The 24,620-nt window shown below is 40.1% G+C and overlaps 2 protein-coding genes across 5 annotated transcripts; both read left to right on the top strand.

Annotated features, from left to right (window-relative positions):
• The first annotated feature begins 1,974 nt into the window (after positions 1–1,974).
• pgghg (protein-glucosylgalactosylhydroxylysine glucosidase) lies at positions 1,975–9,141 on the top strand. Of its 3 annotated transcripts, none has more exons than XM_038706328.1 (14): positions 1,975–2,147; positions 2,775–3,098; positions 3,211–3,421; positions 3,500–3,935; positions 4,022–4,141; positions 4,738–4,869; positions 4,951–5,062; positions 5,858–5,930; positions 6,009–6,145; positions 6,239–6,372; positions 7,085–7,180; positions 7,276–7,373; positions 7,464–7,566; positions 8,703–9,141. In XM_038706328.1, exons 2-14 carry the CDS (start codon positions 2,855–2,857, stop codon positions 8,712–8,714), a joined length of 1,908 nt encoding a protein of 635 aa, XP_038562256.1. In that variant the 5' UTR covers positions 1,975–2,147; positions 2,775–2,854; the 3' UTR covers positions 8,715–9,141. The 3 variants fall into 3 exon arrangements, with proteins under 3 accessions (XP_038562256.1, XP_038562254.1, XP_038562255.1); XM_038706326.1 differs by having other exon boundaries at positions 7,464–7,687; XM_038706327.1 differs by lacking the exon at positions 1,975–2,147 and having other exon boundaries at positions 2,163–3,098; positions 7,464–7,687.
• Positions 9,142–10,557: 1,416 nt separating this feature from the next.
• Positions 10,558–23,129, top strand: LOC119893918 (inner centromere protein). 2 transcript variants are annotated; one of them, XM_038706323.1, is made up of 21 exons: positions 10,558–10,721; positions 11,778–11,926; positions 12,021–12,131; positions 12,252–12,868; positions 12,984–13,026; positions 13,236–13,305; positions 13,390–13,522; positions 13,652–13,685; positions 13,822–13,909; positions 14,063–14,203; positions 14,680–14,697; positions 15,975–16,084; positions 16,186–16,306; positions 16,403–16,513; positions 16,882–17,042; positions 17,202–17,322; positions 19,237–19,317; positions 21,298–21,333; positions 21,553–21,615; positions 21,719–21,869; positions 22,602–23,129. In XM_038706323.1, the coding sequence occupies exons 2-21, from the start codon at positions 11,787–11,789 to the stop codon at positions 22,775–22,777; spliced, it is 2,526 nt and encodes an 841-aa protein (XP_038562251.1). In that variant the 5' UTR covers positions 10,558–10,721; positions 11,778–11,786; the 3' UTR covers positions 22,778–23,129. The 2 variants fall into 2 exon arrangements, with proteins under 2 accessions (XP_038562251.1, XP_038562252.1); XM_038706324.1 differs by lacking the exon at positions 14,680–14,697 and having other exon boundaries at positions 22,602–22,777.
• Positions 23,130–24,620: the final 1,491 nt, after the last annotated feature.

Below are 24,620 nucleotides of genomic sequence, written 5' to 3'. Positions count from 1 at the left end.
ACACTGAATCTCACCTGGATTCCCGTTTTCTAAGACAGAGGGAGTCATCAGAGTGCTTCCTTTTGAGATTTGTGGTCACCTGGTTGCTATTTTTTTTTTGCCGCTTCCCTCTCACTGTTCTTGGATCAGACCCGCGGACAGTTTTCTTGTAGCCTACATCACTTGAGAGAAAAAAAGAGGAACGGAACAGCTGCAACACGGCAAAGCTCACACACAGTGAGCACAAGATGTATTTACAATATGTTTTGACTGTTACATCAATCTACTGCTGCTCCCAGGTGGACTGTACATCATGAGTGGCTTGACTGACATGATAAAAATCAGTGTCATTACATAATGCTGTATGAGTGCTCAGTAGGCGTCTGGGTAAAGCTGTCTGAGTCCCGCTGTCTTTTGAGTTCCCGTCCATTTGCACTAAAGTGTAGTTAACACCAGTCATCCATCTGTTTGTCTCATCTGAGAGCAGAGAGATGGACCACTGTCCTGCAGGGTAGAAGTACTGACAACAAGCCGAGCTCCTAATAAGGAAGGGCAGGCTGGCCGAGGCACTCTCTGTAAATATCCCTCAGGTCTGAGAAAGACAGAGGAAGGGAGCTGGGGAGGAAGAGGGAAGCGGATGGATTGCAGCCTTATATGGACAAAGCACTGCTTTTCCCAGGGTTTGTGGCTCTGACCCCCGGCATGGTGCCAGATGCTGCTCAAGCAGCTCCTCTGCACCCCCAAGTGGTGCAACCAAGGAAATGCTAGTTGAACAGATTTTTGTTTTTACAGTTTTGACAGAGGGTTTTCCAGATCCACTTAAATAAATAAAACAATAAATGAGAAATAATGTACCGAAACAAACCTCAGACAATGGATAAAATGGAAGCTGCAGAGGTGGAGGCATCCTGAGTCACCTACAATGCGAATAATGAGTCTTTTATTAAACCTTCCTTGCCTGTTAAATGCCCTTCTGTCAATTTGAAGCCTGACATCTCCAAGGTTCTTTCCCAGACTTTATAACGCTCATCCAGAATCACAGAATCATACAGCTGGTTACAGGTTGAGTAGTCATATCCTTGATTAGAAAACTGTCCCCCTTTACCTGGGACAGGTGGTATTACAGGGCCCCAGGACAAATCTTGGACATGTTATGTACAGTAAAGAAATGACTGGAGAGAGATGGCAAGAGACATTCTTGATGCTTTCAGAAGATGTGGTTCTTGGTCGGCACCTTAGCCTCAAGGCCACCAGGACCCCAGCTTGATCTCATTTCACTATGTTAAATACCATGCTGGTACTGGTTGTGGGACTTCCACCCATGCAACCAGGGGCAACCCTACCTGCAACCCCAATTATAGTAAAAACAATAGAAATGTATATTTAAACAGAAGTCAGAACACACAGATATTCTACTGAGGTGAAATCAAGAAGATGTAAAAGGGAATACTGATTCTGCCAGACTTTCTTCAAGCAGGTTGGTCCAGAGGCTCTGGCTGCAAAGGCTTTGTCGTAAATTATCGAGCAGATTGTTTGGTATGAGGAGTAAAATAGGTGGAACGGGTATTTAGAGCAACTGGAACGCAGAGTAGACATGACATGATTTAGCGTGGAGAGAATGACGTGATACTTCTTGGAAAATATATGGAAATGCACTCTCACTATGACCTGGAGAGTATTTTTTAGTCTCAGCCAAGTGGTCCTGGTGTTTTAAGTGATGTGCGTGACCCCCATTAGAGCCATTACTACTCTAACAAAAGTGTATAATATTGTTATCTTTTTCTTAAAGCTGGGAGTTGCCATCAGACATAGTGAGGTCAGTGTACTTGACATGTCACTAAAATCTAATGATAATGTTCAATATGTAGTGGTGTCCTACTAGTGATCCACTGAACAGATGGGTTAAGACGGTTAAGACCTGTCTTCTCCTCCACATTCTGCAGAATCCATGCCATGTTTTCCAGCATACCCTGACCCTTGTCCAGGTTTTCATTGCAGCACACAGAGCTGCATGGCCTCCTCCTACTTCTCTCTACTAAAAGTTGGATCTGTTTTTTCGACAACTTTTGTCTTCTTTGCTTTCACTAGATATGCCCTGTAGACGGAATTTTTAGAGGTTCAACTGTAAAGAACAAGCGGTTTGGGAACTTCTGCACGTTTTACCTTTGGTTTGGATTTTTCCTCTCTAACATTCCTCTTTGTTGCAGAAACAGATGCTTCTTCCTGTTCACATGAGAGTGAAACATTTCCACAGTAGTGATGTGTTTAGAGAAATTATGCTGGATGTTTATGCAGGCTGTTGACTGCAAGTGCAACAACTCCAGCTAAATTTTAGACTATTTAGCTTGATCACTGAGATTGTATGTTTATTCCTTGCTTTGCCAATTAAAGTAATTAAACATTTCAAGCATGCTTAATTAATGAGGGAAAAGTATTTGTCCTGTAATTTAGTTTTCCTGTTTATTGCTCATTTTAAACTAAATCTTTTAATCTATTTGCTTGATGATGTCTTAGGATGACATGTCTTGTGACACAAAAGTGTCAAAGTACACAATAGCCATTACTGGCAGGAACCTGTGAAAAGTGTGTGTGTGTTGTTCCACAGCAAAGATTTCCAGTAATGATTGATTGTTTCTTACATGTGCATGATGAACTTTATTTTACTTTACAGTACATAACTATTATAATCTTACTGAGGGAGTATAATAGTGCTGGTAGAGGGATGATGTCAAAATATAGATGTTGTTAAGCCATGCTAACTTGTAGTAAATTAAACTATGTTTTCCTTTTTTAAGAGCTTGGACCTTCTCAACAAACCTTGACTGCATTTGGAAAACCTTCCTCGTTCAGTTTAAGTGTTCAAAGCCTCCTCACCATGTCCTGCGACTCAGACCCTTACGTCTTCTCCACCAACACACTACCCACCGACCTCCGCTTCCTCCCTCCACTGGCTAACGGGCTTCTGGGATGGAGGGTGTACAACAATATCATGCACATGGGTGGCGTGTACAACGGGGAGGGTGGACGTTGTCATCGAGCAGACATCCCCTGTCCTTTGGCTGTGAATGTTGAGACAGAGGAACCGGCCCAGCACACCTACAGCCTGGACACCCACACAGGTAGTCTCTGAAGGGTTTTTACTGGCTGGTTGGCAGAACTTGTGTTGGTGCTGATCTTATTTCATGCTGTGAAGAATAAACGCTGCAATGACTGTCTCATCTCCTCATCCAGGCATTTTTACCCACACTCTGAGCTCAGCAAGTGTAACCGTCTCACAGTCTTTGTATTCACACCGATATCACTCCAACCTGATGGTGATGGAGATTCTGTTGGTGCGCCAGCAGACTTCGGCAGAGCCAAACACTGTTAAGCTGGTCAGTTCGTTCACACCTCAGAGCAAAGACATCATTTTCGAGTCTGGTCCTGATTACAAAGGAGGAAGGTACGGTTAACAGAAACGCATGTAAAAATGTTCACTATATATGATATCTTACACAGTCTATGTTGCTCTATCCTTCAGGCACATTCAAGGAAAGACGACCAGTGCTGAGATCCCAGGAGGTTCCTGTCCCACAGTACACCTTGTGTGGACCCCCATATCCTCCACTTTGACACTGCTTCCAGAGCAGAGCCAGGCTCGTTGGGGCTTCATCCTGGTTGTGGCTAACAGTTTAGACACTGCTGAGGCCAATTTTGATGAGGGCCTGAACCTGATGGCAACTGGTAACCTGCGTCCGTCTCACGAGAAGGCCTGGAAAGAACTGTGGCTGCAGAGCAAGGTTGAGGTGGCAGGGTCAGAGAGGCTCTGCAAGGCTCTGATTGGCTGCATGTTCTACCTGCTCAGCGCTTTCCCCTCCATACATGACACCTCCAGATCTTTTGGTGGAGTCAGTCCAGGCGGGCTGTCTAATGGTGGGGATGGTCAAGACTACTGGGGCCATGTTTTCTGGGACCAGGTAAGATTAGGGACAGTTGATAGTTGCATGTTGTTTGTTTGAGTGTTATGATGTGTCAAACAATGAGGCTATCTTCCTGTTAATAGGACATTTGGATGTATCCTGGCATAGCCCTTTTCTATCCCAAGCTAGCCCGAGCCGTGCTTGAGTACAGGGTGGGTACTGTAGATGGTGCAAAAGACAACGCCCAAAAGCAGGGCTACAAGGTAGGATGATCAGAGGGATGCTCAGGTGTCTCATAGCTCTTCTGCCCTCACTGACTATGCAGTGTGTTTAACACACATCCAATAAAGATGTTAAAGTGAGGAGTTTAGTTGGTCTTTGTAGTCTTTTTTTTACTGGAAGTAATTGTGAATCTGTGATACAATAAGCAAAGGTTAGCACAGTTTTTCTCGATTGCTTAAACACATTTCTTGAAATTATGCCTCTTTTTCTCGAAACTCAAAACACAAATCCACAACTTATCACCCAATTCCCCAAACATCCTATTTTCAGGCCAAAATGAAGCTCTCCACTCAAAATCATTCAGTCTTGCTGTAAAACCAAACTTTGCCCTCAGACATAACACACAAGCCCTAAAAACACACACACTGCAACACACTCTTACACACTGGTGAGATAAATTCAAAACAGTACTACAAAAACTGGTTATAAGTAATGTTGCTTGTGGTTCTCCCCCTCAGAAACCCTTTTCACATGATGAACACAACAAAAGGAATAACAAATGTAAACATTTGCACACATTTTTTATAACAATGAAACTGTGCCTGAGTCTTCTGAAGAAAAGATGCTGTTTGTACAGGGACTGAAGTTCCCATGGGAGAGTGCTGTGTCAGGGAGGGAGGTGTGTCCAGAGGATATTTATGGACTGCAAGAGATTCATATAAATGGAGATGTCACCCTGGCCTTCCAACATTATCTCTACCTCACTGAGGTATATGCTCTGTATCTGGATCTGACCATCATTATATTGTCTCACCCTGTGTGAGGATATTAACTGAGCTCTTTGTTGCAGGATCTGTCCATGTTCACAGAGGGCCGGGGCAGTGAAGTGGTTTATGGTGTGGCTGATTACTGGGTTTCTAGAGTAACATGGAACCCTGAGGAACAGAAGTATCATCTCCTAGGTAAAAAAACAGGTTTCTGTAATGAAGTAGGACTTGACTCTCAGTGTAATTGATGTTTATTAAAAGTTAAGACCTTTTTTAGTCAAGCAATGAATTATTATTCTGCAAAGAAATAGTATTTTTGAGGGTCTAAAGGGGCTCGAAAACTCACAAAACTTTTCACCATCATCAGAAGTGGCGAAAATTTACAGCTAATGTGGGTCTTGGTCATGGGTGTTGTAAAATGGCTCCATAGCTCCCCCTACAAAATGTTTTATCTAATGTAAACAAGATTTTTAGCAGATGTGTCATCCCAAGACTTCTAAAAACTTCTTGAAGCCATAGCCCAAACCCAACAGGAAGTCAACGATTTTGAATTGCAATTTTTGAGTATTTTCTGCCATTTACATGACCCGGACCTAGTGATAATATCGTATTGACTTAAATTTTTTGCAGTGCAATTCTCGAAAAACCTTCGGGTTTAAATGGTGCACTAAGTGTGAACATTTTATGAGTGGTTTGTCTATGGTTATGTTTTGATATGAAACAGGAAGTTGTAGTAACTTCAGTGTACATGATCCAATATGCCACAAATTTCAAATGTTTGATAAGAGTCCCGGCCTGAGCATATCTATACCAAATAGATGTAATAGTCATTACACCACCCACTGGCAAAAGAAAGTACACTGTGGGTAACACTTAATGTACTACAACATAATTAACATATACCTGGTGTTCTCTAGCACCAGGTAGCAGACACAGGAAGTGACTCCTTCGTGCAGTGTCTTAAACGCATTTCCCTTTTGTGCCATTTAGGTGTCATGCCACCTGATGAGTACTACTACAATATCAACAACTCTGTTTACACAAACACAGTGGCCAAATTCAGGTACTAGTATTGAATATTTCACTGCAGTGCAGTTTAACTCATGAATACCAGTAATACAAAACGTTTCTCATTTGCCAGTCTTCAGTTCGCTGTAGAATTGGCTGACCTCCTCCAACATCCTGCACCAAAGGAATGGCAAGAAGTGTCCGAACACCTCAAAATACCTTTTGACCAAGAATCCCAGTACCATCCTGAGTTTGATGGCTACCTTAAAGGTTAATTTTGTTTAAACCTTTCTGACTCTGACCTGCATAAGAAAATCTAATGTCCATAACCTGACGTCAGAATATCTTTTGGACCTCTCGCAGATAATCCAGTGAAGCAGGCAGACGCAGTGATGTTGGGCTATCCTCTTGGATTGCCAATGTCCCCAGAGATCAGGAGAAATGACCTTGAAGCATATGAGCCAGTGACAGACCCTAATGGTCCAGCCATGACATGGGTAAAAACACAGTATGATGTAGGGTCAGTAGAAGATTGATGTTACCGTTAATTCCATTTGACGGTATTAGAGATTTATTGTTAAATGCATTTTTAAAAAGAGATTAAACGATTTATGAAATAAAACCGGGCAGTGGTAAAGGAAGTATTCAGATCCTTTGCTAAAGTACAATCTTACTTGCCTTCAAAATCCTACTTAAAGCCACTTAGTTAATATTTTATATTAACAATGGATCAGTACAGAGAGTACATGTGAAAGGAGTTTGTAGTGATGAACGCAGAGAGAATTAACACCCGACTCTGTGGTTCCCCTGAGCTCGACAGGTGTTTCAGCCAATTGCTTTGGTTTTACATCTTGCAACTTTCATTGGATTTTCACAGCTCTTTATCATGCTCTGATAAACCTGCCCAGCACCAAATGAGAGACAGACAAAGTTAGCTACTAGCTAGTGACCATAGTGGAGGTATTGGTCAAGCCAATTTTTATCTACTTTAGAGTGTTGGGTGGTTTAATCTGTAACAATTCATTGTATTTTAAAAGCTTGTAACAGGTTTTGTAAAATATTAATCTACAAAGTAACTAATATTAATAGCTGTCGGACACATTAAGTTTAGTTATGTAGTCATTAGTTGCTTGTAGTGCGCAGAATTAGCTGTTTTACTGTTTCTCCTTGCATTGAATGTAAAAGCCTGTTGTCACTTTCACTTGTAAGGGTATGTTTGCAGTCAGCTGGCTGGAGCTGGGGGAGGCTGAGAAGGCTCAACATTTACTTGAAAAGTGCTTCAAAAACATCCAGGGGCCGTTCCAGGTCTCCTTCCAACTCACCCACACACACACACACACAATACTGATACATGCCTCTTGACTCGATATCCAGGAATGTGTGATTACCTCTCCTCACAGGTATGGAGTGAATCATCTGATGGCTCTGGTGCGGTCAACTTTCTCACGGGTATGGGAGGATTCCTGCAAGCTGTGCTGTTTGGTTACACTGGCTTCAGGTCGGTTGTCTATCCTCCCACCATGGAAAAACATTTCAATATGCACGTAGGCAGTGATACAAAGATTAACATAATGTGTTTTTTTCCTAGAGTCCAGAAGAAATGCTTGGCCTTTTCCCCACTTCTTCCCAATGACATTTCTGAGCTCTGTATCCGTGGTGTGAACTACCTGGGCAGTCAGATGGACTGGCTGGTGAGGAAAGATGACGTTTGTATCATACTGAGGGAACAGGCAAGCAGTGCAGGCAACGCAAAGTCCTATGATTTACAGGTTGTCCTGAAGTCATCGGGAGCTAAAATCCCTCTCACGCCAGGTAACACACAAGCCAGGACATGCAATGATAGCAGTCACTTTCTGTTTTTATTTGTTAACTTATGCAATAAATATGACATTTTGTACAGTAATAATAAAGAACACACTTAGCCTTCCAAATTATGGCCAAGTGAGTCATTTATACATGACACTAAACATAATACATTTCAGAAAAACAATAAATATCAGGAGGATTAATAAAAATGAATAACAGTAGTACATTAGGTCATAGGTAGGGCACAGTTTTTGAGAAACAAAATAAGAAAAACCGCAATGATGAGGAAAATTCACAAGATGAGTCTTGAAGTTTGCGTTTAACTATCTGTCTTATGCAGGGAGAAAATGATGGAGCACTCGCAGGCTCTCCATTTAATAAGAATTGGGTCTTCAGACACTGAAGAGGCAAAAGGCAGACAGGATTTTATAACAATGATGTCCAGTAGCATGACTCCCATAAAGCTGAGAAGACTCCAGGGATTGTCAGTGACCTTAGAGAGAGACATTCCACTTGTCAGAACAAGACAAGTTGCTTGCAGTATATTGAATGTAAGAGTGAGTCTGTGGACTGTGATGGGAATAATCACACTCTGGAGGAATTCAGTTCCTCGACAATTTGATTAAAAGATGTGAAGAATACTTTGCTCCTTGTGCAATGTCCACCCGTATCCAAAATGGTACATGATAATTCAGTTATTAACAGGCTCAATTCCCCACTGTGACATCCATCAATGTGTCCCTGAGCAAGACACTTAACCCCTAGTTGCTCCAGAGGCATGCGACCTCTGAAATATATAGCAATTGTAAGTCAATTCGGATAAAAGCGTCTGCTAAATGAATAAATGTAATGTTACTGGACAATTACTCAACAAGCTGAATGTTTGTGTCTCACTTTGAAATGATGTCATTTTATTCAGTACTGCATTATCCTTACTTTGTTCCTTGATTTCATGTTTCTTAATGACATTGATGCAGTAACAGAATCTTATTAATTTACTTCAACATATCTATATTTTCAGGGAAGCCAGTAACTATTCCTCGAGAGCCCGGGTATGTTTGTAAGGTGGCGTCAACATCCACCTGTTGGCCTTTCTGAAAAAGCAACCATGACCTTCCTAATCCTTTCATTTACCCCTTTATTTTTTATTTTATTTTTTATCTACACAGAGGGACTACAATAAGGATTTACAAAATATGGACTGCTTGTGTTTTTTTGATTAAAAGAACAAATGTTTAACTGTTCTGACTGCTTATTTGTTAACGCAATGGAAATGTTTATATTTAATATAAAAATTTCCATTGTGGAATTATAAATCTACAAAGATTTCTTGCAGTATGTCTGCATTATTTAGAATGCTTTTATAAAAAGCTATCACGTATTATTATATGCCATGTTATAAAACAATTAAATTGTATTGTAAATTATATATGTATTCAAATAAAACTCTCTACATTTAACTGCGCTTAATTTTCCTTTTTGTTTCCATCTCTTGTGAGTATGTTGTAAGTTGCACACAATACATTTAAAAAGAGTTCACCTTACATGGGCGAGCTGCACCAGCACAGCCTTTTTTGTGTGATTGATGGCTTCAGATATCCTGTAGCTTTGTTTCCTGGAGGGAGGCAGCAGCAGTCCCACAGACAAGGGACATAACGAGATTCATATTTACCCTCAGAAGCAACAACAGTTCCTGCCTCTCGCATAGACCCATTGTGGTTGGCCTGTCATTAATAAATAAAAAAATATGCAGAGCAGAACAAGGCCAATTCTAACTAATCAGAATCCTAAAAAGAGTTACCAATTTCTACAATCGAGTGACCCAAAAATCTCCACAAAGCCCTGACCTGCCAAGAGATAAATCCAGAGAAGAGTCCCCTAAATCAGCTAATGCCCCCCAAGCCTCACAGATCCTCAGGACAACAGACACACACTTAATCCAAACCAAACTGCAAATAAACAAAACACTTAAATCACACTTTGGAAGTAAATCATTCAGAATCAGAACAAGTCTTATTTGGCCTTAAACAGAGGCTATACACTAGCAAATTAATTTACTAACAAACCCAACAAAACAATATGGAAAACCACGACCATGTACAGACTCAGTGAACATAACTAGGCCATCAAGAGGCCACCATAGACAAACCTGGCTTCCTAGAGAGGAAATGATATGTTCACTTGTTCACAAAACAACATGTGAAAAATACAAGATCTAAGAAGAAACCACTTCCTCCAAATTACTGATAATAATTGCAGCTAAATATACACTGACTTGCATACCATAACCTGAGACCAGTGAAACACAAATATAAAATCACCATACTACAGCAACAATGTTATTATTGTTATGGTTGTTATATTGTTTGTTTATTTTCCTTTAATGCATTGTTATGCTGTTACTTTGACAATATGAACATCTTTCGGGCCAATAAAGGCATTTTGAAATTGAAATCGAATTGATAAGTAAAAAAGGGATATAACAAAAATGTAGACTTAGAAAGAACTCATTGAAATCGATAAATAAACGTAAACGTGTTTTGTAGCAGACTGAAAGAGAAGGACAGCTCTGAGACATGCTATGTTTGAGTTCCGTGAGCAGAGCAGAACAACTCCTGCCAAATATCAATTGGTTGATTTAAATCTGAGCAGCGCTGTAACTCCGCCCTGAACTTCTTTTGGGTTTGCTCGATTTACATTCACATGTCAACGGTTTCCTCACTCCGCACCATTGCTCACCATTGTTCCAAACGGTTGGTTCCGCCCTTGCGGATAATCACAGACAAAATCGAACAACTCTTCTCTAACGTCACTTGAGCTTCACCTCGGGATTGGCTGGTGCCGTTTCGAAAAAGTTAAACGGTTTCAGCGGGGAGGATTTCCAGTACAGTCCGGAGAGTTTATACATGAGCTGAAAGGAAAGTGGGAACTCCTACATTTCAGCACATTTATTTTTATGTCAGTATGCGATTGATTTAGCCTTTAAAATTAGCGCAGCAACGAGCATCGGATTCCTTTTTCTGAAACGCGGATATCAAAGGTAATACTAATTGTTTTGACTTCAAAGAAAATGTTAGCGTTAGCTGGCTAACATCGTGCCGTTAGCCGTTTAACTTTTTAAATTAAAACTTTAACGTCATCTCTGTTAAATGAGCTTATAATGTTTTCCAATAACTGTTACCACTGTTATATTTAATGATTGCTGCATGCTCGCCGATAGCATTTGACTGTTTAATATTAGCTAAGCGAATGTGTTAACATGGAAACGTTAACGTTAAGTTAGCTATTTGTGTTCACGTCTTGGTTTTATGTTTTGCGAATGTGTTCTGTTTTTCATGTAACACAACGTATCCGTGCTGCTGTAACATGAAAAAAGTGACGTTATGTTATTGTTGACCTCATTGTTATTAATGTAAAGTTAAAGGAAATTGCTGTACAGTAATCCGTCCGCGAATATAAGGCATTGCGCATGCACCGATTAACGTTACACCTACAAAGACATGAAGAGTGCAAAATGGATCCCATTACGTATTGATTTGGTGTTTGGTAATGTTACTGTTGTTATGAAACGGGTTTCACTTGTTTGTGTCAGTGATCTTAATGGATTGTTTACCTTCTAACAATGCTAACCTTTCAAGAGAGTATAGATGTGACCCTTTTTTGTAAGTTAACGTTACATGAGGACATTTCACTAAACAGACACTGTGATACTACTTTAAATATTCACAGTGTAGCTTAAATGGTTGAGACAGTCTTCATCTATGTGAAGCATCAATAGTTTACAAGATCTCTCAGTCAGTAATGGCCTCAGCAGTCAAGGTTTTGTGTATGTGGTGCAGCTTGTACACTCTGCTGTAATCCCGGATGAATTGCAAAATGAGTTGCTTTTGATGACTATATTTTTCTAATTTGCCGTTAAGGGGGTTTAAAATAAGTAGGTTCAAATAGTCATCCTGCTTATCAGAAAATAAAGGCTGTGTCAAAAAGGAAATTAAAACAGAAACAACCAGTCTGGTGTTTATGGGGTCTATAGTGATGTGTCAGTTCATTTTTACTGCATGTTCCACCTTGACCTGGAGTGCGATCTTTCCTTCAGGGCGCCAACATGAACTCCGTACTGTCATCTGTGCGATCCCTCATGCAAATGTTTGATGGCAAAGTACAAGAATTCACTAGCGACATTGATAATGTCCACATGGTTTGGCTCGAGGAGATCCAACAAGAAGCCAACCGCATGTTCTCAAGGTAGGCAGGAAGTAACAGACTGAATACAATCTTCAGAAATCTGTTCTTTTCAATAATTGTCTTTACTAATTTATGCTGTTTCTTTTTATTTCAGAGATTTTAATGCTGAACCAGAATTAATGCCAAAAACGCCATCACAGAAAAAGAACAGTCGCAGGAAGCGTGTGTCTGTGGGACGTCAGGAAGAAAATCAAGCCAGAAGAAGGTTTGTTGCTTTCTTTCCTGTTTTAGTAGAGGCTACATTTTCACGTTTTCTTTAAAGCTGAGCAATTTTAAACATGTTGTGCCTTTTGTAACTCTAAATAAATATTCCTTTCCTGTCCAGATTTTCAAAGGGAAAGCGCAGTAACCTTCGTCGCTCCTCTGTCAAATCACTGAACTTAATTGCTGAAGAAGGGGTCATTCCCGAGGCTTCCACCTCTGAAACCAACACCACCACACAGCCTAAACGCACCACCCGCAACAACAAACAAACAAAGTCTCAGGTGGCAGAGGATGTGAGCCAGTCACTTCATGGCAGCTGTATAACTGAGGAGGTGGAGAACAAGAAGCCAGTGCTAGTAGAGGATGAAGAGGTGGACAAAAATAACAAGGTGGATGCAGAAGTCAAGTCGGACTACATATGTAGCACTGCCCTGTCTCCACCAAAGATACCTTCACCTGAGGTCGTTGTCAGCATCTCTACAGCAGACCGCCTGTCTGCTGAGTTTGCCATAAATTCAGAGCCTTCTCCTGGCCGCACAGTTACTAAGATTGCAATAGCTGGCGACGCTCAAAGCTCTCGGCGGAGCTCTGTACGGTGCTCCCTTAAGCTACGTCACTCGCTGGCTGGTCTGCGGCACAGCATGACACAGGAGTCTGTTCGCCGTGCCTCACGCCGCTCCATGCTTAAGAGAAAGGTGGCTCGTATGGGCAACTCCACATGTAGCAGCAATGTTGATGGTGAGAAATAAACCATATTTGGTTGTTAACTTCATAACATGCTACTTTAGCAAATTCTACCTCACTTTATTCTTGTAAATCTGTTTATTATATTTGGCTGTTTTTCTAATTGTAGAGGACTCTTGCATGGACTTTGCAGAGGAAGAGGAAAAAGAGGTGTAAGTAATGAATTAAAATGTCTTTTTGCACAGATGAATATATTGACATCCTAATGGAAAAGAAAAAAACTGGTAACATTTTTTACTGTGACTGGTATATTTGTCAACATAACTTGCCCATAGCCACATGCGAATGGACATGATGATTCAATGTTCTTTTATTTATTTGAAAGTGTTCGTCACCCATATTAATTTATTCACTGCTGTAGCCCGTTAGAAGCTGCAACTGCAGACACAGAGGATAATTCGGCAGGCGAAGAATCAGTGGAAACTCCAGAGGTATGAATATGTGTCTTTGTCTAATGAGTGTCAAACAGAAATTCATTTTTATGCTTGGGTTATTGATCAGCTTACATTATTTAGACCCAGATTAACCAGCACATTCAACCGTCTGTTGGACGCATTACTCGGTCTGTGGCTGCAAACTCTCCCAAACTTGCGCCCCCATCACTGTATCCCGCTGAGCAAAAAATGAGCACTCCCAACAAGAGAACAGGTATGGGAACTCTCCATTTTAGGAATTTTTGTTACATTGGATTTGAGTTAAAAGGTCTTGTAATTTAAACACGTTTGTATAAAAAAATGCAACTTGTATGTGCTAAACACACGTTTGTGTCTGTTTCAGTTGTCACTGAGAAGCCTTCCCAGTCAGGTCGGAGGTGAGTGCTCTGTGTGTGTGTGTGTGTGAGTTTACCTAAATGACAGATGGGAGGGTCTTGCACTTTTTGATGACTGCAATGACACTGACAATGAGACTGTTGCATAAATGATGTGTTGTGTTACTTCTGTGTCTAGGTCACGCCAGAGTACCAAACGCAAAGCACCAGATACTGTAGAGGAAAGTCCCACAAAGAGGTTCTCTCCTCCCAAGAAAAGTCAAAGCGTAAGACCTAAAAATCTTGGTGTTGAATGCAAAATGGAGCATATGTATATAGTAATAATAATAATAATAATAATAATAATAATAATAATAATAATGAAAAATGGATTTCTCAACCAAACTGTAATATCTTCTCCCTTTGTTGTTAATACATAGGCAATCAGACCCAACATGAGATCTTTCCTTCACACTGTGCAGAAGAACCAGATGCTAATGATGACTCCAAATTCCCTTGGCCGGTCTGGTGTTATCAAGTCCTTCATTAAACACACCACGCCTATGAAGACTGATTACAAGGTGAATTTAACAGATGCATTGTCATGCAGTGTAATACCCGACTGTCGAGCCAGACGGTGGTAAAAGAGGCCAACTCTGCAATACTAACAGGTGTACAAAACACAGTTCATTAAAGGGAGGATGAGATTTTAATCAGCTTTATTTTAGCAAATGCCAGTCAATGTGCCTGGATAGACCCTGATGATTGACTCGAGAGATCTATACTGACTAACTAAACTCCACTTGCCCAAAACAGACGTCTGGTTTTGCAGTGAATTCAAAATAAATAGTATTTTTCCTGCATAACTCCTGATATCTTATAATTTCAGGTGTGTGTGTGTCCAAAACCAAACATATTGGAACCTGCAAAAGCACAAATTAACAATGTCACAAATTTAAACTGTTGTATTAAAAATAGAGTGCGTGTCCTTAAATTTTAAAAATATTGTGGGTCACATTTATGAATATTTGGATGTTTTTCTTTCTCCCTTCCCCAGTTGAGCGTTGGTTTAGTGGTAAGTGTAATGTTGAAGCACTGTATGTCTGGGCATTTGGTGGTGTCTAATATCCCCAGCTTGATTGAATGTCTCCTCATTTACCACATACATTTTTAGATAAGGCCCTTTCTCACTCATTTAAATGTTCAGGCTTTCCTCTGTATCAGAACTGAAATTAAGGCCCGGGCAGTTTGATAGCTGAAGATTTAGAAAGCTGTTGTTAAATATGGGCTCTAGTGAGAAAACAGTGGCTACGTTTCCAGATGAGTCACTCAAACGTTCGACTTTGTTTAACACAAATTTAAATGTGAGCCAGAGTCTGTACTACACTTTTTATGCACAGTAGACAGACTTGCATGTAAACAACCGAAACCGTATCACAATAATTTAGCCCTGAAATTTAGCAGGGTCTATTGGTGAAAGGGGCTACTGTGTTTCCACATCATCTGCACACCTTGTTAGTTGATGGTGTCTCTAATCCCACGGGTCATTAATGCTCATTCTTTGTAATCTTTAAACCTAACAATGCTTCAAACCACCTAAAATAACTTTGGTAACCTCACTGTTTGTTGGCTTTGAAACATAATTTCATCAGAAGTAGAAAGTGAAGTAAAAATCCATCTCAACCAGGAGCCATGAGTGTCAGTGGATAAAGATTTACTAGGGGAGGAGATCACACTAGAGAAAATGGCATTGTTCCTTTTTTTGGGGGGGGGCGGGTCTGGGTCATGTTCAAGTTTAATTTGTTGTAATCAAATGGTATTCAGCTACGGTTAGTGGTATTTGGGAACTTTGTCGTAATGTACTGGGTGATTGTCTGTGATGAGATAAACAGTTACATTAGTTAACATAGACATGACGGTAGACAAGTTATAATGGGTGATCTCTTTTAAACCAGCTACATCTTGTAGAATTGTAGGCTTGAAAGCTGCCTGTAAGTTTCTATTTCTTATTTTAAAAGTAACTTCCAGCAATGTCTTCCTCTACACTTAGCTGGTTGAATTTGTGCGCACACAGTAGTTTAGAGACTAACGATCACCGGTCAAAGGACAGGAGGATCTCTGCAGTTCAGCAGTGTGAGAACAAACTTTGATTTAACTCTTTAAGACCATGACCAAGTCTGTCAGGGTGGATTTTTGCTTCATCCGTCTGCTACAAGGATATGGTGATCTGTTTCCACATGAATGCACGCCACCTGCTACTTTGGATGCTTTAATGTTGGACACCTATTGCAGTGCATTAGAAATTGATTTCTGACAGCGTAGCTTTAATAAATCTTTGTTTTCTTTTCTCAGACGAAAGAGCGTCAGAAACTGGAAGCTCTTAAAAAGAAGCAGGAGCAAGAGGAGGAAAGAATGAAGAAAATGGAGGAGGAGAAGAAAAAGAAACAGGATGAACTTAAAAGGTTAACTCTCAGCCTCTTTATATACTCTCAACTGACATTTTAGTATAATCCTTTCCTTATTTTACTTATTATTTTACTTACGTATAAAATTTGTGTTACAGGAAGAGGGACGAGAGGCTAAGAAGAGTGTTTGAGGCCAAAGTCAAAGAAGAGCAAAGGGACCAAGAAAAGAAAAAGAAGATTGAGCAAAAAATGGCTCAGATTGATGAGAAGAATGATAAGGTATGCGACAAATTTGGGGTGTGTCAGTCTACATGTATAGCCCTGATATAACCCTTTTCCCCCTAATCTTTGATGTGACTGTGCTTCGTCATGCAGCGTCTGGCAGAGGAGAAGGCCAAAAAGAAGGGGGCTGTTAAACGTCAAGACGAGCAGGAGCAGAAGAGGAAGTTAGAAGAAGAGGCTAAACGGAAGAAGATTCAGCAAGCTGTGAGACGATGCTCTTTTAGTATTTATTTAGTTTTTACGTTGGTGTAGCTATGCTCAGCAAACTGAGGCTTTATCACATGTCAGTGCATGCAGAGCCCGTTCCCATCCTGCACAATAATGCCTATTGTCCACTCTGGTGGATGTAACCCTACTAGCTGATGAGTAATTTTTACTATAGGTTTTAGTGTTTTTATTTATTTATTTTTTTAAATAAATTTTCATATGGTTGTTAAACATATTCAAAGAGGTTATGTCTCATCAATATAAAGTACACATTTTTCATCTCTTTTCCTGTGGCAGGAAGTTCTGCCAATATTACATTTTCCTGACAGGCTTTTTTTGTTTGTTTGTGTTTTCTAAAACTTAAGGAGGAAGAGAAGCGGCTGCAAGAGTTACTGGTCAAGAAGAAGGCTGAGGAAGAGGAACAGCGAGCTCGTAAGCTGGCTGAAGCTCGCAAAGTGCTGGAGCTGAAGAGAGAGCAGGAGAGGGAGAGAGAGGTGGAGAGAGAACGACTGGCTGCTGCTGAAAGGTCTGTAATGACTGCTTTTACTTTTGAACTAAGTAGCCTAATTAACTTTTGAACATGGTAATGGTGTGTTACACTGAAACTTGCATCAGTGAAAACCATAAGGAAAAGGTCTGTATTTACTCCAGAGTTTGTTTTACTGATTTGCGGTCTGTTTTTCAGGGAGCGAGTGGAAAAAGAAAAGGCTCTCGCTCTGCAAAGGGAACTGGAGAGAGCAGCAAGAGAGAAGGAGAGGAGAGAACTGGAAGAGAAAAAAAAGGCACTTGAAGAAAAAAAAAGACTGGTAAGAAATAGAAATTTATAACCAAAACATCTTTTAACACGTCTGAACAGTGATAGTTTAAGCAGTCCAAAGGGAATTAGTTAATTAATGTCACCATTAAGCTTGATTTATACTCCTGTGGCGGGTCTATGTGTGTAGCTACGCACGAAGCCATGCATTTATACTTGAGCGTTGACGTCGTTCTGCAATTAAACCGCCAAAAGCTTGTTGGCAGTAGCGCTACATCGTCCACCATGTTGACTTTTGCTGGCCAAGCAGGCTAACTTCCGGTTTAGCCCTCTTTTAATGTGAATGGGGGTAAAATTGTTATAGGGTGTTATAGCCTTTTCAAATGATATCATCCGAATGGATCACATTCTGATAGTGAAACGAGTCATCCGGTTTTGACGGTCAAATATATTGATCCACCATGTTACAGCCACTGGTTTGGCCACTAGTAGATTTTACTTCAAAGTATGGGGCACTTCCTGTTGGCTCTGAGGCATTGCGAGGCTACCCAGCCGACCAATCACAGTTCTTACGGTCCGCGTTGCCTCAACGTGTAATTACATTTTTGAGGAGGTGCACGTCAGGTGACGGTGTAGCGACGGCGTAGGGTACAGGGCTACACAGAGGCTACGCCATCGATTCGATGCAGAAGTATAAATTGCAATTTAGAATGCATTGTAACTGACAAGTTGTTAAAAGACTGCATGTTGTAAAGTATCAAAACTCAAACTTTTCAGATCACTCCTGCAGTGCAGTGTACATAGGGCAAAAAAATTCAATACTTTATTCATTCAAAGAAGGTTAAAGTCAAGGGCAACTGGACTTGGTTGAAGATACTACAAGACGTTTTGTCCCTCATCCGCAAGACTTCAGTTCTGACAACATACCAATAAGTGCCCAAGCAAGAGAGAAGGAACAGTACCAACTGAAGGGGGCACTTGCAGCCTGTGGATACACTAAATGGACCTTTGTGAAAATTGCCACAAGATCCAGGAAGAAGAACAACACTACAAGGGATGAGAAGATCAAACGCAACAATATTGTGATTCGATACGTGTCTGGAGTGTCAGAGAAACTCAGGAGGATTTTCAACAAACGCCACAAATCTGTGTGTTTTTTTTTTTTTTAAACCCAAGAGCATGCTAAGACATAAACTAGTACACCCAAAAGGCCGCACAGCCAAACACAAGAAAAGCAATCTAGTGTATGCAATCCAATGCAGTGAGGAATGCACAGGGCTAACTCCTCAGGTCAAGACTCACACTTAAAGGACAAAGGACACTCGTTTAAGGATCACCAGTTGCACATTTTAGACAGAGAGGATGGATGGTTTGAAAGAGGTGCTCAAAGGCCATGACAAAAAGTCGGAAAGACACAATGCTTCAATTTACAGGGTTTATTGTGACCTAAATTAACCAAAAATAATGCTTAAATTTTGGGATGGGTCAGTCAGCAACATCAGTAGTGTAAGTGTGTGGATGGGTGATCATGGTGTAAACTGTTGTGGTGTCAAATTAAAGCAAACATGTAAAAAAAAAAAAAAAAAGTTGTAGTTGCTGGCAGGGAGGATGGGAGAGAGAGAGAAAGACACGATCTTGGAGGTATGGCTTTTATCTCCTGTGGAGCACTGGGGCAAGGTGTTCCAGATCAGGGAGGGACCACTGCAATCAGCTCCTCAAACAGAAAAGCACATCACTATTACAGTACTGAGACATACACACACACACATTCAAGCCACATGGGAGAGTCAGTTGTCTCATAATGGGCATGTACAGATTTCAGGAAAAAAATATTTTTCATTGGATAGTCCTGGTTTACACACATTTTAAAGTTAATGTATTAAGATATTCAGCAGCTCTTGGTTTGTTAGTTTGGCCACTCGGCTGTCTGGTTGCTCATGTGTTTATTTTATTTTTGTTGTACTAGGAGGAGCAGCAGAGATTAGCTGCCGAAGAGAAAGCTGCCAAAGAGAGAGAAGCTGCTGCTAAAAAGGCTGCTGATGCACAGGTAAACCAGCGTCCACACCGCAAGCCTTAGTGCTCGGATTTGGATATTTTGCTCAGAGCAAAATTTGTTTGGCTGTTCACTTTATTTTTAGTATGTGGCTAATATCAAATTCCAGTGTAAACACTTCCGCGTTCCTGAACTAACCACCATGCACAAAAGAACAATAACAAAGATGCCACATGGGGATGCTTATTTGGAGCCAGAAGAGATGGGATTATGATGTGAATGCCTTTTAGAGGAACAAATTTCATCCAAAACCTCAGGATGTCATGGGCTACTTTTAACTGTCAGCGCCTCCCTCCGTCATTCTATATTAACTCCCGCCAGCGCAGACTTGTGACAAAAGTCACGTAAAAGTCTCATGAATTCTGAAATGAAGTTGAAATCAGAATTGAAAAGGCACGATTCCATTTGTGTTTAAGCCATTTTGGCCTGCAGTCTGTAGTCTACAGTGTGAAACTGTATAGGCATTCATTCCCAGGTCAAATGACTGCAGTAGTCACGTGTATTTATCAGCTCCAATCAGCAGTGATGCAACTAGCATAAAAGGCAAACTCGTCTACTGGCGATGTGAAAGGAGTCAATCTCCTATTTCTATTGCTTTTATCCACATTTAGAAAACGTGCATATATGTGCTCATTCTGGTGTAAAAGGGCATTAGTGTAGGTACACATGTACAGCTGAACATAAGCAAAAGTTAACTCAAAGGCCCGATTTACTAACATCCCGAGTACTAAATTGCGTGTGCATTCTAAAATATTGCATGTGCAATTTTAGTACCTGTTATGGGTGATTTACTAAGAATTATTGCATAGATGACAACAGGAGCAAACACAATGGAGGTGGGAGTATTTAAATGAGGGTTTTGCGTGTTTTAATGGTTTCCGTCATGGAGAGTCGGAGTGAAAGCAGCGACGGCGCGAAAACCTTGGTTTGTTTCGTTCAGTGTGTCCGGAGTATGTGGAAATCGTATGTACCTGCAAGTACTTGGGACAGCACACCTGGAAAAACTGCTTTAGGAAACCCCAGCAGAAACGGCTACAATATGCTGGAATGACTCAGACGCGAGGAAATGCCAGCAGCAGAGGAAACAATCACTGACCGTGCCCGGTTGCCCTGGGATCTCCTGTCCCTGGCCCTGTACACACCCTCTCTGATACCTACAATGGGTTGTGTCGCAATATTATGACCGGCGCGCTGTGAGCAGTTGGTGATCGTTCCCTCTGGCTGGATGAATTTTACTCATGATCCATGCACTACTGCAGCTGGGGGCTCTCCGCAGCGCCACACAACTTTCTTACCTCTTCCATCTCACGGAGAAAAGAAGGAAATTTGCTTTATTGGCATGAATTTAAAACAGTATTGACAAAGCTAAAGGAAAATACAAAGAAATTCCATTCATATAGTTCATTGAATAAATAAAATAATTGTATTTCTATATATTAGATATAGAATAATATTATTAACTTCTCTACGTTTACTTTCATTATGGCTGTGTCTCCTTCTGGCAACAATAACAGCAGCCATCTCTGTGCAACACTTGGCGATTTGCACCTTCCTTTCAAACGTATTAAATACAGAGGCTGTTGCACTCACGTGAAATTGTGTTTATGCTTGGTAGATCACATTGCGTGTAGTAAATGTATTTGCACGTTGCGCCCCAAATTGTATATTCAGTAAGGCAAAAGTACTAAATGAACAACAGGTGCAATCTTGCGCTTTTGAATGACGTCACTCTGCGTGCCCACCGTTAGTAGATCATCTTACGTGCTAATTTGCTGGTGATATCAAGTTTACACACGTTTTTACTCTCGTGAACCTTTAGTAAATCAGGCCCATAGACTTTGCTCTTGACCACTTTTGACTTGACTTGACTTTTCTGAAATAGTCTATATAAAAGTGTTTCGTTTTCTGTGGATTATGCAGTTATTTGGGTGAATTGACACAGTACATAATATTGTATTTTCCATCTTTTTGAAGAACGCTGCTGCCCTGAATATGACTGTGGACATGGAGGTAAGGATTTAACACAGCCACTCTGAAAATAATTTCAGTTGAATAAACAAGGGGACATTTTGGAATAATACACATGAAACATTTACCTGAGCTGGGTTTTGTCTCTTAAAAAGTTGTTTAGTGCCTTTAGTGTTGCTCATCAAAAACACTTGTGTTCTGGGGGCTAACAAACACGCTGTGCTTATTTTTTTTTACCACTTTTCTTTTCAATCTTTGCAGCGCTCTGTAATGTGCACGCCTGTAAGAAAAGATGGTGGCCTCAATGTGACTGTGGATATTGAGGTAAATTAAATGAAGCATCTTTAATCAATGTCTATCTAATGAAAATAAGATTTTTTTCTTCAGAGCAAAGCCTGAGCATGATGTGATTTATCCTCCCCTGCAGCGATCGCCACAATCATACTCCATCACTCCGAAGGGCGGCAACAAGCCTTTGATCCCCAAAACTGCAGAAGATTACGGGATGGACCAAAACAGTGACGACTCCACTGACGATGAGTCAGCCCCAAGGAAACCTATCCCATCCTGGGCAGAAGGTAGGAGAATTTACTGTAATAACTTATTATGATGACGTTCAGTCTGCAGTCCAGGCTGTTTTTAGTTGTTTTATAATGCTCAAGGCTGAAAGTGACTGTTCCCTGAATCCATCCCTCAAACGCGATTATCCAATCACAGGTTAGCAACAATAACTACACACAGTCCAGCTTTGGCTTTTTTATGTGGAAGCGATAAGCATGGGATTGTACTAAGGATGATACCTTGCAAGTGTGCAAAGTTGTGTGTTTCTTTATAGGCTTTCCTAATATAAGGAGTGGGTTACACATTTTCTATTCTAATATTAGCTGCAATTGTTAGTGTCTGGCTAGCTAGCGGACAACCTACAATAGTGAGCGTTCCAAGTCCGCACCAATCAAAAACTAACAACATTAGTTTATTGGTTTACAGGTTACCTTTTAAACTTGCACATTGTGTGTGTCTGTCTGCCATGAGTATGGTCCCACTTTGTGGAAGCCAGTTGTGGATGCTATCAGAGTTTAGACTAACTGTAGCAGCTCTGTCCTGCTCTAAAGACCAGCACGTGTTGGTCTTCGTCCTGAGATGTTACAAGTCAAAACATACAGTTTGAAAATAGAAAGCTGAACAGGTTTATGTTAAATGAGAGGTTTTCCAGCAAACAGTAAATTTCAATATTTAGATTTATTCCAAATTTTGATTGTTACATGCCTGATGTAGATTTAAATGAAACATGTACTTGTTTCCTTTCCTAGGTGCCAATCTGCAGCAGATTATTAGCAAGCAGTACTTCAACCCTCCTGATTTAGACTCTTTCTTCGGAACAATTGAACCACCAAAACTGGAAAACATCTTTTACAAGAGCAAGCCTCGCTATTTTAAACGCACCAGCTCTGCTGTTTGGCACTCTCCTCCAATTGGAAACAAGTAATGTCTATACAGCAATGTATATCTGTATCAGTGTACAAAGTTTTTATTTTTGTTTTGTCTGTTTCCAATAAAGTCACGTTTTTCTCTGTCATTTCTAATATTAAATTTTTTTAAGGTATTAGGCATCAACATTTTAGTAATATTACTAGTTATGTAAAATATCATGGATTTCAAGCGAGGAAATGCTTCACACTTGTACTTGAAAATGGGTGTTTATTATAATCCAGTTGGGTGTGAACTTGTGAAAGTTTTTACCAAGTGATCAGTAAAAACTAATTTGTATAATGTGTGTACTGACTGTAAATGATAGCAATGTGTGGGATTTATTCCAGTGTATTAAAATGGTAAGACCACAATATTGTGTAGGTTGCTGCTTTTGTTTGGATATTACATCATACACATCAGTCCAGATAAGAACATCTGTGGGGCTGTAGCATGGTTGTGCATGGCCTTTACATAAAACCTAAGTGGAACCAATAATAATTGTGATGGTTCTGTTCCATTTAGCTTTATCAGTAAACCCTTACAGTGAGGCAGCATGCATATCACCAGATCCCTCGAACTGAAATACGGCTATGTTGTTTACACCGGTGTTTTCCTGCTATGTCAGATTGTATGCCACATACAGAGTGTCACCCCCAGAAAACAAGTTAGTATTCAATTTTGCTTTCAATCTAAATGGATTCTTGCATTTAATTGGTCATTTAACATCATGGACGTGAAGGGAAAACTTTGAAGACCTACAAATCCAGCAGGACCAAATTTCATCAGCTGAAGAAGATGTGCTGCTCTGATCAAAACTCCACAACAACTACTAAATGGATCCTAGGGTGAGTCTGTTCTGTCAGTCGGTCTCTCCACAGTCATGAATAAACTTTACATCTACATATTTATAGGAAAGTTGGAACCATAGCAAGTTTATATTCAGTCTTTTCAAACTGAAGCACCTGTCACTCGTGAGCTGTGGTCATAATAAAACAAGGTCCTGGATCTGTTTGAACAACTGGGAGAATCGGTAGGATGATGCCAGTAGTATATTAGAAACAATAGTTTCCACACTGAGCAGAAGTTAAATTCTTGTCATGACTTGTTAAAGTAACCAGTGGTGAAATGGAACTAATTTACTCAAGTAGTGTACTTCAGTACAGATTTCAGGTATTTTACAGTGATTTCTTTTTATGCCACTATTTACTTCTACGGCACTACATTTTAGAGGGAAATATTGTATTTTTTTATGTCATTACAATTATCTGACTGATTTTACAAATTATATTTCTGCTTACAAAACATGAAGAACTTATACATTTCTAGTTAAAATTAAACTACCAAACACTAACTACAGCAGAAATGATTAGTTGATTGACAGATAATTAACTGGCAACTAGTCATTTTTCATGTAAAAACATGTCATGGTTCCAGCCTCACAAATATGAGGATTTTGCTGCTTTTCTTTTTAATACTTTTGAGGTTTGGACTGAATGTGTCACTTTGGGCCCTGGGTAATTGTGACGACATTTGTCACATTCTTCTGTATTTTTAAAAACCACACAATTAGTGGATTAAATAATCAACAAATCAATTCATAATGAAAATAATCATAGTTGCAGTCTTATACAAAACTGTTTTTAAATTTTTTTTTCAACCGTAAAACCCCTACTTTACATTAATGCATGAGTAATAATCATCAACAGTCACAAGGGACACTTTTATGCATTGAGTACTTTAAAAACTATGTACATTTTCCTAATTATACTTAAAAACTTTTACTTAAGTAAACTTATTTGCGGGAGTATTACAGTGTGGTATTAGTACTTTCACTTAAGTAAAATATTTGAATACTTCCT

This window comes from Micropterus salmoides, unplaced genomic scaffold (assembly GCF_014851395.1).
Source record: "Micropterus salmoides isolate LMB-PRFRI ecotype aquatic unplaced genomic scaffold, ASM1485139v1 Ms_hic_scaffold_8, whole genome shotgun sequence".
NCBI classification, from domain to species: Eukaryota; Metazoa; Chordata; class Actinopteri; order Centrarchiformes; family Centrarchidae; genus Micropterus; species Micropterus salmoides.
Note: the sequence above shows the minus strand (reverse complement) of the source record. Positions and strands in the feature narration are given on the sequence as shown.